Below are 16,731 nucleotides of genomic sequence, written 5' to 3' on the forward strand. Positions count from 1 at the left end.
CGGGGGACTTGGCGGTGAGAAAGGCCCGGCCCAGATCGGAGGGTGGAATGGACGTGGGGAAGGGTTTGCCTGACCTCCCACCCCCCCGGCTCAGGCCCGGCCGCTCGCACTCCCCGCCTCCCTCACCTTTGCGCTCGGATCCCGGGCCATAGAGACAGCGACGCGCGGCTCCGCGGCCCCACGGCACCAGCTGCGGGAGGAAGGGGCCGCGGCCGCAGGCGGGGCGGGGAGCGGGGGCGGAGCCGGGGGTGGGGCGGGGTCCTGGAAGGCGGGGCCGACAGGGTGGGGTGCGGGGAAGGGCGCTGTTCTCCTTCGCGCCCCCCACCCTAACGCAATAGAGACTGACTGAGGGCGAGGCTCACACGCAGCCCTCGGGTATCTGACGTCCCCCCTCCTCCAGGAGCTGCGGCCCTCGTATCGCCCCCTGGTGGTGGCCTCACCACCCCATGCGTCCTCCACATGCTTATAACCCGCCCTCCCCTCCCGGTAACCCTAGGGCCCCTCCTACTTGCCCACTGCTGGGAACGTGCAAACCTGTCCTCTGGATGGGGGTGGGCAGCGCTTGCCCTCTCAGAGAGCCCACTGGCCTGTCCTTTAATCGGGACCTCACTTCTCGTGCTCCTGCCACCCCCCTCTGCTTTCGGCCTAGGGTACAGATGGCTACAGCAGGTGGAGACCGGACATTGGGAAAGCTCTTGAACACAAGACAGGGTCTTGATTCCCAGGTTCAACGGCCTGCCTCCGCCTGGCTGTTCAGCTTGAGGTCTGAGGGGGTGAGATGTGGTTAGGCCTGGAAGGGATGAAGTATCAGCTTGAACTGTAGTGCACACAGAAAATGCTCGTTTTCTGGATAAATAAGCCACAAGCTTTGCACCTGTTCACTCATCAAATCTTAGCCCTAACCCAGGTTCACTTCAGGGACTGGGTCACTCAAGACACCTGCCTTCCTCTAAAGCTCATCTTGGAGACCATTCTTACTTCCAGTGCACCCTCCTAGATAATCAAATATCCTGTCTCTCCCAGGTTGAACCACCTCACCCAGCAGCAATCTAGAAAACCCCTTCAGAATCAACTCCCCAACTCCTTTAACTCAACCAGCATAGTCCAGTGCAAACACAGGCCTCCTTCCCACCGCCTATTAAAGTGCACCCAGCCTATAGGGTCCAAAGGAAACCTGTGCTCTCACCATGACCCAGCCTAGTCCTCCCTCCTTCAACCATGATAGTATTGATGTGGGCCCAAGAGGGACCAAAATGATAAGGGCCAGGGGAACACATGAAATTGACTCTTGCATGTGCCTAGGAGTCTGTACAGGACTCAACCAGCATATTTCACTGAAGAGACCCTGGGAAAAACACTTCATCCTTCTTTGTGGATTCCCCAAAGCTTACACAGTTTGGCACATAATCATATACAATCTTGTAGTTTGGGCTGGTGTGTGTGACTGCAGACTGCTAGACAGCAGGGCCCACATCACACTTCCACCTCCCCCAGCACTCTGCAAATAGGAAGTGTGTGGGGTGGGGAAGGGAAACTAGCAGGGGAGAAATGGAGTAAAAAGTGTACAAATATTTTTACAAAGAGTGTCCAGTTTTCTTTCTTTTTTTTTTTTTTTTTGTGAGACAGAGTCTTACTCTGTTGTCTGGGCTAGAGTGCCATGGTGTCAGCCTAGCTCACAGCAACCTCAAACTCCTGGGCTCAAGTGATCCTCTTGCCTCAGCCCCCCAAGTAGCTGGGACTACAGGTACATGCTACCATCCCTGGCTAATTTTTTCTATTTTTAGTAGTTCCTGGTTAATTATTTCTATTTTTAGTAAAGGCAGGGTCTCGCTCTTGCTTAGGCTGGTTTCAAACTCCTGACCTCAAGCAATCCTCTCACCTCAGCCTCCCAAAGTGCTAGGATTACAGGCATGAGCCACCGCGCCTGGCCTCAGCTTCATTTTTTACTTGTATCCTTGTCCCATCCTGAGGAATTAATAGCCCCATGTCATGGATGAGAAAAGAGGCTCTAGGAGGTTAAGTAACTTGCCTTGAAATTCATTCTTGTGTTTGTTTAGAGAGAACAATCAAGACTGGTAAAGTCTGAGAAGGGGGAAGCAGGGTAACCCTGAAGGGGAAATATTAGCAAAGGCAAAAATGTGCAAGTTTATGCACAGACTTGTGTTGGGGGATAGGGAAGTGGCATGAAAGAGGACAGTGAGTTTGATTTGATGGGAGGGTTCCTAGTGGGAAATAGAAGGGGAAAAAAATCAGACAGTAGTTTGGAAAAGATCACAGAAGAAAACCCAAGAAATGCTGATGGATTAAGTAAGGAAGCCTGGGCTGGGGGCAGGGCAGGAAGACTGCTAGACCCACGGTACCAGATAGGAGAGAAATTAAACTGCAGGGGCCCAGTGAGCTAAGAGGCACAACTGCCCAAGTTCTCAGAGAACCCACAGTGCTGACTTCAGATACCTCTGGTGGTGGCAAGTAGGCCAATGTGGTAGGTTCAGTATCTCATTCAACTTAATTCTATGAGCCAAGCCTTGCTCCTCTGAGGTGCTGATGGCAAACTCAGACATTTTTAAATGAGCAAAAATGTATGATTTCAATGCTGAGTTCTAGATGGCACTTGCCAAACTGTCACTGGGCAGTTACTTCAGTATTTCTGATAATATAGATCCAGACCACAGTCCATTTCTCTCTGCTGTCCTCCCACTGAGATCTCTGAACCTAATGAAAGTATCAGATATAAAGGCCATTAATTGCACTGCCTATAGGAAGCCCCTTGGTAATATTTCTCTATGCAAATCCAGCTAATAAAATGTGAATGAGGTGAATACTGACAGTGGAGAAGAAATCAAACCACGAAATGAATCCTAACCTAACCATGAATTTGTGCCCTGGGACACAGGCCAGTCACTGTTTGAGCAGGCTGCTATAGGATCCCATTTGGAAACCTTCTGGAGTACTTCACACACACCCCCCCACAAATTTGAGTTTTGCTTTTGCTAGGCTATTTCCCCAACTCTGACATAAGAATGCAGCTGAAGGTAGTGCTGGCTGTCTTCAGCAATGATTCTCAGCCACCTACACGCCAGGGTTTACCTCCAGACTTTGCACAGGGCAGTTACTCACTGTAGCAGGGATCCTAGGTGAAGGGGGTGGGTATGATTCCTGAAACTTGAGCAGGTTCCCTGAGGCAAGAGAATTCTGGCCTAGTCAAGTTGTCCTGCTTCCTGTTCACTGTGGCAGCATTTCTGTTCCTGCTTTGCCATCTCTCCACCTCTTGTTTGCCCAGCACTTTCCCTTTAGGTGGTGTGATCTTTATTTTGGCCACATATACAGCTGAGGCGCTTCTTCAGTAGGGACTGTCACCAGTGCAACAATGCTGTAGTCTCACAGTTCGACTGTGCCTCAGAAGCCTGTTTTGCCTGTTAAGTTTTCCTCCCAGCAAGTCGTCTTGGAGTCAGACCCAAAGGTGGGTCTTCTTGTTTGCCCTCTCTTGACTCCAGCCTAGGGAATGGTTAGCAAGGAAAAGGGAGTGTCAGGACATGTCCATAAATGCTGGAAAACTACCACCCACAACTGATTTCTCAGCTTAGCATGCTGGGTTGTTTAAAAAATTTTTTTTTTAAACCAGCAGAAACAGAGCTGGACAGAGAAGCCTCTGGAGCTCCCTGTGTCCAAAGGAAGAGAGTACAATTACAACTATAGTCTTTGGAGATATGGTTTGCTCAGGTGTCAGTACACACTAAGGTATCTATATTCTTAAGATCAATTTTACTTGTCATCTGAGAAGAGCCTCAAGTTAGAGCTAAATAATAACAGCTAGCATCTATAGAGTTCATGCTATATGCCAGGCACTGTACTAAACACTTTACATGCAATAGCTCACTTAGTCCTCACAAACCCTGAGGCAGACACTGTTATCATTCCTTTTAACAGATGAAGCAACTGAGGCTCAGAGGGTTTAAGTAACTTGTCAAAGATCAAATGGCCAGTATGGTGAAACTGGGATCTGAGGTCAGGCCTGGGGGCAAGGTCAAGGTCCTTAACTTGTACAAGACTGTGCTGTCTGCCCCCTGGTAAGTACTTATGGCAGTGTCTCTGCTTCTGCCTGGGCTCTTACTTCCCCATCCCTTCAACCCACTGTTGGAACAAAATGCTCACAGGTCATTTCCTCCTAGCCAGCCTGTCAGAAAGGAGAAAGAAATACTGGCATGGTTCTAGAACTCGAGGCTTCTGAGCAACAATGCCTAGCCTTTCTATGAGCTCGGAAGAACAGTTTCTCCTGGGAGAAGGTATCAACCTCTGTCTCCCCCCAGTGGGTATACTCAGAGCTGTATCTGCTTGGCAGGTTGGAGACGGTCCTGCCTCTGCACTGTGTGGCTTCCCCTTTCTTGGTTTCAGGACCTAGAACAAGGGAGTCAGGACAAGGGTATTCTTTTCCAGTTTTCTCTGCCCAAGAATGGAAAGTATTTACTATGGATACCAGCAGGTAAGATTCATGAGAGCCTTGTGTTCACTACTGAGTCCTCACTGAATCCTAAAGAATATCTAGCATGTAGTAGGTACTCAATTGTCAGAATGAATGAATAGCTGAATGAACATAGTGAATTAAGAATGAGATTACTGAATTCCTGAGTACAAAATATACAGCAAATTATTAACTGGGTTATATAAAAGTGAACTGCGTACAACTGTGGCTTTATACTTTCCAGAAACAGGAGACATTAAGCTAAAAAAACTGGATAATCAAAAGCAAGAGGAAGAAATCAGTTTAAAAACTAGGGATGGGGCCGAGGCGGGTGGATCGCTCGAGGTCAGGAGTTCGAGACCAGGCTGAGTGAGACCCCGTCTCTACTAAAAATAGAAATAAATTATCTGGACAACTAAAAATATATATAGAAAAAATTAGCCGAGCATGGTGGCACATGCCTGTAGTCCCAGCTACTCGGGAGGCTGAGGCAGTAGGATCGCTTAAGCCCAGGAGTTTGAGGTTGTTGTGAGCTAGGCTGACGCCACGGCACTCACTCTAGCCCGGGCAACAAAGTGAGACTCTGTCTCAAAAAAAAAAAAAAAAAAAAAAAAAAAACTAGGGATGGGGCAGGGGAGGAAACAGGGCGTTCTAGATACTTAGCCATCCCCACTCCCAAACAAATATTACCAAACACATGTTCAAACCGAGAAAAAGCAGTTTTAATAACGCACACACATACATTCATAGGACTTTAAAACAAGATGTATAACATCTTGAGGGAAAAAAAAAAGAAAGAAAATAAAAAGGAAATCTGCCATTACTGTCTAAGAGCTGGTGGATCGACTGGCTGACAGGACCGCCCAGGGTAAACAAATGCACAGATAATGAGAACCAACACCGTTAATGAGTAAGAGTAACATCCACAGATCATGCTAACTGCTCTACATGCCCAGCCACCTGTACCCTACTCTTGCCTCCTTAGAGACAAACCAGAACAGTCATCTCCTAATCTTCCAACTCAGTCGCTTGTTAATGGGCCACCTCCTAAAATTTCTGTTTTTTTAAATTTAAAAATTACTCTTGGCTAAAAGACTCCACATATTATTACTGGCCAGTCCCCACCAATTATATTTGTTTTGATAAAAATAAAAATGCAAATGCTCTAACGGAGCTTGGATTATAACACACCATTTGCTATCTTTTATATCTGGGGAGATTTTTGTGAAGTCCAAAGCAAGCTACTATTTGCGCTTCAAAACAAAAAATGCCAGTCTCCCAAAAGATGACAAAGGTACCACTGCCATCAGGAGATAAGACAGAAAATGTACAAATGCTGTTACTTGACTGCTACATAGATGCATTTTGTGCATGGAGAGCCTCTTCACTTAGCATGATATAATAGAATTATATTTTCAGATAACAAGAAAAGCAGTTTAGAAAAGGCAGTTACACACAAAAGCATAAACACAAGTACCTTGATTTTCAGCTTGCAAGAAGGGTAATAAGCTTGACATACATATCCAAAAATTAGACAAGGTGATTTTTGGCACAGTAATATTGCCAAACACACCGCCACTCAGTGCAAGCTTTGTTTGCCAAGTCCCCAAAGTGGCCTGACATTCTCTGTGCAATGAACATTTTCTCCCTCTCCACTATCCCATTCACTGGGCAATAACAGCAGGAGGGAGACAACGTGTGGGGACTTAAGAGGGAGAAGGAAAATACTTGATTTGAGAGAAAAACCATGGGCTACTTGTGCTAAAAGAGAATCACAAAATTTTTATGAGAACCCAAATGCAAATACTGGACTGTAACCTGGAGACTGAAGACCTCTACCAGAGTCATAAATACAAGGGCCTAAACTGACGTCTGGCCATTTATTTTAAAGGGACACATGAAGTATTTTTCTCTAATGGAGAAAAACAATTAAAAATAGAGTTTTCTTATTGGAACTGTTAAATAAAAATGTATCAAAGTGGTTTTAAATTTGATGGGCAGTTATCTGTTGAAACTGCAATATAAAAGGGTCACTTAAAAAAAAACCTGAATAACCCACTTGTCCCCCCATCAATATACACGATTAGAAAATATTTACACACTGTAATTACAAGCAATATAAGCAGTATTTTATACTTTTCAGGTTTTGTACACTTTACACAATGCAAAATGAGAAAAATATGAACACTTATAAAATTACACACAAATAATGTATCTACAAAGTATTAAATTACAGAGTGAAAGCCCCCATTGTTGGGCAGATAGATGCCAGAGTTTCAAGGTTCTGTCAAATATAACTCTTTGTATCTATCTCTTTTACCATAAGTGGCATTTTGTAACAATACCCTTGAGAGGTAGTATCAAGATAATATTCTTACCAGTAAACTCAACACAGAATAAAACTTTGTTGGTCTGACTCTTAGAGCCTCAGTCAGCGTTAGGTTCTTGGAAACTGGACTTATTTATTCTTCCTGATAAAATCTCTAACTGCCCAATGCTTGACATGAGCTCAAAAGTTACTGATGCTTTTTTAAATGATAAATTGAAGATAAAATGTTTTTTACTCCTAAGCCTCAATTTAGAGGTAGAAAGTTATTTTTCAAAATTCATTTTCTCAAACCATAAACATCAAGTCCAGTTCCCTTCCCCCTCCGTCATCTTTCTCCTGCACAACTGGAGACACTAGAGTGCTCAGGAGAACAGGTCACCCAAGCCAATATAGAACAAAAAAAAGTTGGCATTCTCTTTCAGCAAACAAATCCTCCTAAAAGGGACACTCAGTCAATAGAAGAATTTTTCAGTTGGCTAGTGAGACTCTATTATTACCAAAGACTTCAAAGGGCCCTTGGCTAAAACCAGCATGTGCACTTCTCCTAACCCTGCACCATTTAAACCAAAGGATGGCTTTCCAGTGTTTAAGAATTTAGAGCAGCTGGGGTTTTCAAGTGCAACAACTTCAGGTATAAGCACATGTGTGCACACACACACACACACACACACACACACACACACACATACACATAGTGTCCCAAAGAATAGATATCATCCAGGTCTCTGCCAAAGTTATATACTCAAGAAAAACAGGTTTTTGGAAACATATTCAGATCTTTAGGCTTTTACAATATAGACTTCTGTAATATGGTTATCAACAGCCAGGATTCTAAGATTTAGCCAAGATTCTAAGATTTAACCAGTATTTAAAAAAATATATGCACTTAAAAGAAATTCAAAACAAACTGCACATGACTGTTTTGGCATAAAAACTGAGCCACTATTTTACAGCTTAGCTTATTCCCCTTAAGGGGATCTGACAATATATCAAACTTGTGTTTCTCAATTATATATTTAAATGCATTTTTTAAAATCTAATAGATTTTTAATCTTGAATAGTGAAGGAAAATGCATGGATCGAAACTTTCCTGTGGTTTATAGGAGTTAAAGAAGAGATTTATGCGTTTTATTACTAAACTCAGTTCTATGCTTTCCCTTTTGATCCTAAAATAACAAAGAAGGAAAATTAAATCCAAATGGAACTTGGTCTTGGTTTCCATGTCCAACTCCTTAAGTTGGTCCAAACTCATTTCTTACATATTTCCTGTCATTCCCCAGTGCCACAAATACTATTCTAAAGAAAGATAATGGCTTACAATTTAACAAGAGGAGTTAATAGGGATAGGTCAGACATTTAAGTATTAGCTGCTTTTACCCCTCCTCTTTTTATAAGACTCTGCTCTCTTAAAAGGTCAGTTGCCTTAACAGTTAAGCAGATCACATTTCATATCTGCTTCAGAAATGACAACTTCTTCATTACCAGCATCATACTAGATAAGCAAGTGGCACATTGGCTGTACATTTTCTTAGCATTCCATTGAATTCTGTAATAATCCTTTCTTCTCCTCTAGGAAAGGCTCTTATTTAGTTTCTCTTGGTTCATATTTTTGCTGCTGCAACTCCTGTTAAGAATCTGGTACCCAGAAGTCATGAAGCTGCCCCTAAAAAAGGGAAGGGGGGAAAAAAGAAGATAAAGGAAAATTTAATCATATTATGAATTAATCCTTATGAAACATCAGACAATAAACTTTGATAGTGGAAGTAATAAAATCTTTATATTGTACATGTCACTTAAAAGTTATGGTGATCAGATTCAAATTTCACATTCTGTGGTTGAACAATAAAAAAAAGTCTAAAATAAGTACAGGTTATTTTTCTCACCCGTAGGCACTGAGAGGGACATATTTAAGGAGATTAATATGTTAAGCTAGGCCGGGCGCGGTGGCTCACACCTGTAATCCTAGCACTCTGGGAGGCCGAGGCGGGTGGATCACTTGAGGTCAAGAGTTCGAGACCAGCCTGAGCAAGAGTGAGGGCCCCCCCCCCCCCCCCCCCCCCCGTCTCTACTAAAAATAGAAAGAAATTATCTGGCCAACTAAAAATATATATAGAAAAAATTAGCCGGGCATGGTGGCGCATGCCTGTAGTCCCAGCTACTTGGGAGGCTGAGGCAGTAGGATCGCTTAAGCCCAGGAGTTTGAGGTTGTTGTGAGCTAGGCTGACGCCACGGCACTCTCGCTAGCCGGGGCAACAGAGCAAGACTCTGTCTCAAAAAAAAAAAAAAATATGTTAAGCTAATATAGTTTTGCTATTAAATTATTGTTTTAATGCCACATCAGCACAGATGGCCAGCCTTAAAAAAAAAAAAAAAACCTACTGAGGTTAGAAATTACAACAATAGCCGGGCGCGGTGGCTCACACCTGTAATCCTAGCACTCTGGGAGGCCGAGGCGGGTGGATTGCTCAAGGTCAGGAGTTCAAGACCAGCCTGAGCAAGAGCGAGACCCCGTCTCTACTAAAAATAGAAAGAAATGATCTGGCCAACTAAAATATATATATAGAAAAAATTAGCCGGGCATGGTGGCACATGCCTGTAGTCCCAGCTACTCGGGAGACTGAGGCAGTAGGATCGCTTAAGCCCAGGAGTTTGAGGTTGCTGTGAGGTAGGCTGACGCCACAGCACTCACTCTAGCCCAGGCAACAAAGTGAGACTCTGTCTCAAAAAAAAAAAAAAAGAAATTACAACAATCACAAAACATAAATTAGTGGGATTGCTCTTCCTGGTTAATATTCAGTGTTCCTGTTATGTTGATAAAATACAAGTAACTTCCTGGCCCTGGCTACTCAAAGTTTAGTCAGTCTGTGGACCAGCACCATTGGCATCAGTCTGAGAACTTGTTAGAAGGGCAGGCTATCTATCTCAGTTCCCACTTCAGACCTATGAATCAGAATCTGCATTTCAGCAAGTTACCACTTGATTTCTATGTATGTTAAAAAATTTGAGAAGCATCATTTTAGACAGTTCTCCATAAGTTAGTTTGTAAACAAGCAGGATGGAAAACTTATTAGCAGGTGTTAGAAAATGCCCCTCTTAGGCAAAGCCTCCTTAGATATAACACCAAAAACATAAGTGACAAAAGAAAACAAAATAATAAACTATACTTCATCAAAATTAAAAACTTTTGTGCTACAAATGATACCACTGGGACAATGAAAAGACAACACACAGAATGGGAGAAAATATTTGCAAATTATATATCTAATAAGGGATTTATATCTTGAACATGGAGAATTCTTACAACTCAATAACAAAAAGAAATAATCCAATTAAAAATGGGCAAAGGATCTGAATAGACATGTCTGCAAAGAAACAATACAATAAATGGCCAGTAAGTACAAAGAGAAGATGGTCAACATTATTAGTCATTAGGGAAATACAAATTAAAACCATCTGAGATTCTACTTCCCACCCCCAATGTGGCTTTAGTCAAAAAGAGAGACAATAAGAATTGTTGGTAAGAATGTGGAGAAATTCAAAATCTCTTACATTCTGGTGGGAATGTAAAATAATGGAGCCACTTTGGAAAATAGTCTGGTAGTTTTTTAAAACGTTGAACATAGAATTACCACATGGCCCAGCAATTTTACTCCCAGGTACATGCTCAAGATGTTTTCATTTGAAAACATATTCACACAAAACTTGTATACAAATGTTCATGGAAGCATTATTTGTAATAGCCAGAAGGTGGAAACAACTCAAATGTCCATCTAATAAGTAGATAAGTAAAATGTGATATGGTCATACAATGGAATATCATTTGGTAATAGAAGCCACAACATGGATTCACTTATCATTATTGCTAAGCGAAAGAAGCCAGTCACAAAAGACCACACAGTATATCTCAATATATCTCATTTATAGGCAATGTCCAGAATAGGCAAATCTATACAGACAAAGTAGATTAGTGTTTGCCTAGGGCTTGCGGGGAGTGAGGAGGAGAATGAGGGTGGTGGAGAAATGGGGAGTGACTGTTAATGGGTACGGAATTTCTTTTTGGGGTGACAAAAATGTTCTAAAATGAGATTGTGGTGATGGTATTCACTCTGTAAATATGCTAAAAAACATTGTACACTTGGAGTGAAATGATGGTTTGTGAATTATATCTCAATAGAGCTGTTAAAAAAATGTTCCTCATTGAATAACCTCCATTTGATGCAATCTAACATCTTAAAATGGGCTCAACCACTCCCGGAAATAAATTAATGACTATAAGTCAAACAAAAACTAAAAAAATACACAAAGCATGTATTCTGTTATACTGTACTTTGTTTCAAATAATATGAAGAGTACCATTTAGCAAAGATATTAAGAATAAAACTATTTAATAAAATGACACCTGAGTAGGCCGACAGTTCTGGATTATTTCCTGCCATTTCCCATGTATCCTGGCAACCAAGTCTTTCACCTTAAAAGTAATCAAAAAGGGAAAAAGTGATCAGATCAAAACATCCTCATCTACAATCAACACTTGAAACAAAAGATCTGATAGTTGTGACAAGCCCATACCCAACAACTCAATTTGATTTCTGTCAAGAAAGAGGAAAAAAAACTACTCATCTTTTGGAGGGGCTTTCAAATCACAGCAATTAATAAGACTTTCCGGCCGGGCTCAGTGGCTCACGCCTGTAATCCTAGCACTCTGGGAGGCCGAGGCGGGTGGATCGTTTGAGCTCAGGAGTTCGAGACCAGCCTGAGCAAAAGCGAGACCCCGTCTCTACTAGAAAAAATAGAAAGAAATTATATGGACAACTAAAAATATATATATAGAAAAAATTAGCCAGGCATGGTGGCACATGCTTGTAGTCCCAGCTACTGGGGAGGCTGAGGCAGGAGGATCACTTGAGCCCAGGAGTTTGAGGCTGCTGTGAGCTAGGCTGACACCACGGCACTCTAGCCTGGGCAACAGAGTGAGACTCTGTCTCAAAAAAAAAATAACAAAAAACAAAACAACAAACAAACAGAAAAGACTTTCCTTTATCACCTTTATCATTGAAAACATTCAATACTAAGAATTCAATTTTTCTGTTAATTATTAAATATCACCCAGGTACATTCCATTTGAGAGAGGTAGAAATTATAAAAAAAAAATTAAAATAAGATAAACAAAAAGATCACCCAGAAAAACATAATCCCTGCCTTCAGAGGAACTTACACTTACTCTTTAGACTTGCTGGCTTTTGAACACCCAGACTGAGAAGCTGAAGGGTGCTCCGTGTTATAGGGCCCAAGGCTTTGGCTGTTCCCTGCCTTCCCAGCTTTTGAGTTTGAAAGACTCAAGGCCACAAAAAATATTTGTCATTTGTTCCTTTCCACATCAGAAGATCCAAAATTCACTGTTACTTCTCTCCATGTTTTTGTCAAGTACTATGAATCCTCCTTAAGTACCTGATATATTCCTACGTTAGGAGGTTTAGCAAGTCTCTGTACTAAACTCTAATTTTACCACAATAATAAAACTGTACCACTCCAGAGATTCTCAATTAGCTATTGAACATAACTGCTAGAGAAAAATGTTTTAAACAAGTCAGGAATTTTATAGCTGGTTTAAGTTTATAAAGTAAATTGCAACCTCTGCTTTTTCTTCCATCTAGACTTCAGTAAATTTTTTCTAAAACAATCACCAACTTTTCTACAAGAGGCTTTTGGAGAGGCACAGGACTCACCTATTTCAGCAGGACCATCCCCTGAAGCAATCTCCACAGAGCACTGTGTCACTCTCCACACTAAGTAAGAGGAGCCCTGCCACCAATCTATGCCTGGGCTCTCGGCTTTAAGAAGCATAAACTTTGGGTGATCCCCTTTTAGCATGTCTGTCACCAACACCCACTACCACTGAGTTTTAAAGGCCAGTAACTCTAGTCAACATTCAAAAGCATGTGCTTCTGAAACTAGAGTTTCTACTCTAAGCTATCCCCTACATATATTTGAAAATCTGAAATCTGATATAATTTCAATAGCGGCTTACTTTTATATTTAACCTAAATTTAATAAAACAAATACTATACTAAATCCAAATGGCACTGTTCAAATGACTAACCTTTGCAGCTAATTAATGTAAGATATAAAGTTACAAAGCTAAGATTTCATATTCAATGACTATCCAAACACAAGAGGCAAAAAAGAATCAGCACTGCATTACATTGCAAAGCTAAAAGATGATCTGGGAATAAAAAAGTCCTTAGAAGAAAGTTTTAAAAAAGAGTTGTTTAATTTTATGTTTCAGGAAAAACTGTCATTCTATTGATACTAAAGTTCTGGGGTGAGAGGTTGGGTGGATGATGAGAGATTACTTAATGTGTACAACTGTTTGGGTGATGGATACCCTAAAAGTCCTGACTTCACCACTATGCAATCTCTGCATGTAACAACATTACACTTGTACCCCATATATTTAGACAAAAAACAAAACAAAACAAAATAAAACCCCTAAAACTGCTTTCCTACTCCATACTCATATTTTTGGCTTTTCTACTGACTTCAAATATATAAAACTTTTAGGAAGAAAAGCTTACACACTTACTGCTGAATTATTTCCATCCCAGAGCTCAGACTGGGTGATGTAGGACCCACAGATTTGAAGAGTCCTTCCTTTAACACATTCTTCAATGGAACATTCAAACAATAACAGCTAATCTATTTCTTCTCTATGAATAAAACAAGTTTTCAACCATCATAAAATTCATAACCACTGTTTCATAACTTGTATATTTACTGAAACAATGCTTCAACCCTTGAAGCTAACTTAAACATGAAGGTTTTAATTTGTATAATGGAGAAAAACTAAGAAGTTTCATTAATATTGGAAGAATCTTTGTCCTTGGGTAATAGGAGTTTCAGAACAGAAAGTAAAGTGAAAAGTGTATTTGCTTTGAGATTTTTTCCTTTCACTTTCAATCTAGCTAGAAGCATTTAGCAGAAGCTGATTTCTGTTATTAAAGGGGAAAGTCATATTCCTAATCTTATATGTTCTTTTTTTGATAAGAGGCTTATATGCTTTTCTTCCTTAAATATTAATGTAGCCAAGATTAAACAAAAAACTAATATATAAGGAAAAAAATACTTACCTTAGTTCTATAAAAAAGTCTTGCATCTTCCCTAATATCACATTTAACATGCTTTTCCAAAGCTCCACAGAGTAGCACGAAGTGTTTCTGTGCAACACAAATGCAAGGGATGAAAAACAGCTCTGAAGCATTACAAAGTAACAAAGAAGAGATCATACATTTGGAGCAACTAAATCATTTAAAAACCTATCATTTTCCAGTCTGATGTTAACCATCCAACATAATAGCAGTCATATCAGTAAAAGTAGTCACTTCCATGACAATAAGACTGCTATAATTTATTCACAGTTTTAAAAATATGCACAAAAATAAAAGTTGTTTTGCTACAGATTAACTCACATTAATGAAAATTAACCCTAGGGTTCAGACTGGGTGATGTAGAACTCAAGAAATTAGAAGAGTGCTTCCTAATACATTTTCAATCTCTTTCTTTCTTTTTTTTTTTTTTTTAAAGAGACAGGGTCTTGCTCATCCAGGTGGAGTACAGTGGCATAAGCACAGCTCACTGCATCCTTGAACTCCCGGGTTCAAGTGATCCTCCTGCCTCAGCCTCCTGAGTAGCTGGGGCTACCAGTGTAAGGCACTATACCTGGATAATTTTTACATTTTTTTGTAGAGATGGAGTCTCACTATGTTGCGCAGGCCAGTCTCGAACTCCTGGCCTCAAGTGATCCTCGCACCTTGGCCTCCCAAAGTGCTGGGATTATAGGCGTGAGAGACAGTGCCCAGCCCTTTAACACAGTATCTAATGGAATATTCAAATAACAGCTAATCTGTTTCTCTCTCTATGAGCAAAACAAGCTTTTATTAATAGAGGACCATACTGAACCAAAACTTGGAAACATTAAGTGAATAATGAATTTGAGAAATTAAGTGTCTTAAGTTTTAGAACGTATAGTGCTAAACAGATACTCTCATACATCCTTGGTGAGAATATAAATGAACACTTTTTGGGAGGGAAATGTGACAATAACTGTTGTAAAATAATTAAAATTTGAAATATTTATAACCTTTGACCCAGGAATTCTACTTCTAGTAATTTATCCTATAGATATACTTGCACAAGGGGGCAGAGATATACATGAATAAGCATATTTATGTTAGCACTATGTATAATCACAAAAAATGTGATGTTCATTAATAAAGGTTTTGAAATATCATAGTTATTAGACAGAAGTGCTAATATCTTAAAGTGGAAAAAAAAGACAAGTTGCAAATAATACTAACAGTATGATTCCATTTTTATTAAAATAATTATGCTAGTATATGCATAAATTATGGAGAAATTTACAAGAGGACACTGGATTGTAAGAGTCTTTCACTTTCTGCCTTGTATGGTTTTATAATAATCACTGACTGGTTTTTAATCAGAAAAAACAATTTAGAAAATATTAAAACCATAAGAACATCACAAGATAGATAACTATATTAGATTCCAATCAGGAGAACAAACATAGTTCTATGTACTACAGCACTTATAAAAACACATGAACCAGTCTTGTGTCCCTTCTATCATACCTAGGAGGTACTAAGTTTTAAAACAGGAATTGGAATAGCTAAGATATGAAACGAGGAATGAAACAAGAATTTTCCCCAGGAATATGGGAAGACTAGAATAATTCAAAATGAAAACCTTAATATGGGGAGATAATTTAGAAATACATTTCTAAAGTAGCCTGACTTATCATCAGTGCAATGCTGAAGGCAAATGTTATTCCTAAATTTAAAAAAAAAGGGTGGAAGAAGAGATGGGATGGGAAGAAACCAGCTACAAGCTGACCCATTTGGGTGACCTTGGTATCTTATGAATATATTACACTGTTGTCAAGTTATGATAGTTAAGTTCCACTACAATAAACAGAACTAACATTTGCTGGCAATTCTTTTCAGTATGATATGGCTACAAGGTTACTATTACTCCCTTCTTTCCAGTGTACATTGGGATTTCTATAGCAAAACTAGTTAACTTTTATTAAGTTTTCTCCTATATAAAGCATGCTGATTCAGTCCATCGATAGTGCCACCTATTTAAAAACAGAAACAACAACAAAAACACTAAACACTACCTACCCGTTGTCCAGAAGAAAAAGAGTGAGAACAACTAACTTCACCGACTAAATGAAGAAGAATGTAGGTCAGGTAATATGCCTGTTAGAGAAATGAAAAAAATTAACACCCATGAATTAGCTAACATAGATGTCATGACAATTTATACATTAGGAAAGTTTCCCAGGAAAGATAAAGGATATCCTAAAGTTAACCCAGCTGGTAAGTAAGTAGCGCTTAAACTAGGCTTATGATTTCTGACTCAAGGGCATTCTTTTTACCACCTTGTGACTGACTGCCTTTATAAAGGGCTACAAAAAATACTCTCAGTATTAAATTACCAACAACCATCCTTTGTCAACTCTGAAGTTTACTGAAGAATTTCATAACAGTAATAAATTTAAAAAAAATCATGTACTTCATAATTATGTTTGCTAGACTATATCTCATCTCCAAATCCAGAAATGCCCATGCTATCAGTCTATGGTTAGGAAGTTGGTATCAGTTATGTTCACAAGTACTCTTTGTGACCTAGCCCTGGATACCTGCTTTTCAAGTTCTAAATGAAGACTGTCATCAATAGTGCCGTTTGGTTGTTCAGCCCTTTTCTTCAAGACCATTTTCTTTAACAAATCAGAAGGCTTCATCTGTACAAGATAACGATGTAGGACCGATATCTATCAAAAGAAAAAGGAGACAATGAACAATACTAAGCAATACAATTGTTTTCTCTTAAGTTATTTTTTCCCAGTGTCTTCCCTGTTCATTTT

The 16,731-nt window shown here is 40.1% G+C and overlaps 1 protein-coding gene across 2 annotated transcripts in view; it reads right to left on the reverse strand.

Moving 5' to 3' along the window:
- Positions 1 to 5,159: 5,159 nt before the first annotated feature.
- SLF2 (SMC5-SMC6 complex localization factor 2) overlaps positions 5,160 to 16,731 on the reverse strand; it is a 44,141-nt gene continuing 32,569 nt past the window's right edge. Inside the window, exons 16-20 of one of the 2 annotated variants that reach the window (XM_045568602.1) lie at positions 16,507 to 16,638; positions 15,986 to 16,063; positions 13,916 to 14,002; positions 11,188 to 11,256; positions 5,160 to 8,451 (exon numbers count right to left, since the gene is read on the reverse strand). In XM_045568602.1, the coding sequence (XP_045424558.1) occupies positions 8,416 to 8,451; positions 11,188 to 11,256; positions 13,916 to 14,002; positions 15,986 to 16,063; positions 16,507 to 16,638 (402 nt within the window). In that variant the 3' untranslated portion in view covers positions 5,160 to 8,415. Of the gene's footprint in view, positions 8,452 to 11,187; positions 11,257 to 11,549; positions 11,569 to 13,915; positions 14,003 to 15,985; positions 16,064 to 16,506; positions 16,639 to 16,731 lie in introns of those variants that run through there. The other variant, XM_045568603.1, reaches the window with a different exon arrangement.

Source organism: Lemur catta, chromosome 14 (assembly GCF_020740605.2).
Source record: "Lemur catta isolate mLemCat1 chromosome 14, mLemCat1.pri, whole genome shotgun sequence".
NCBI lineage: Eukaryota > Metazoa > Chordata > Mammalia > Primates > Lemuridae > Lemur > Lemur catta.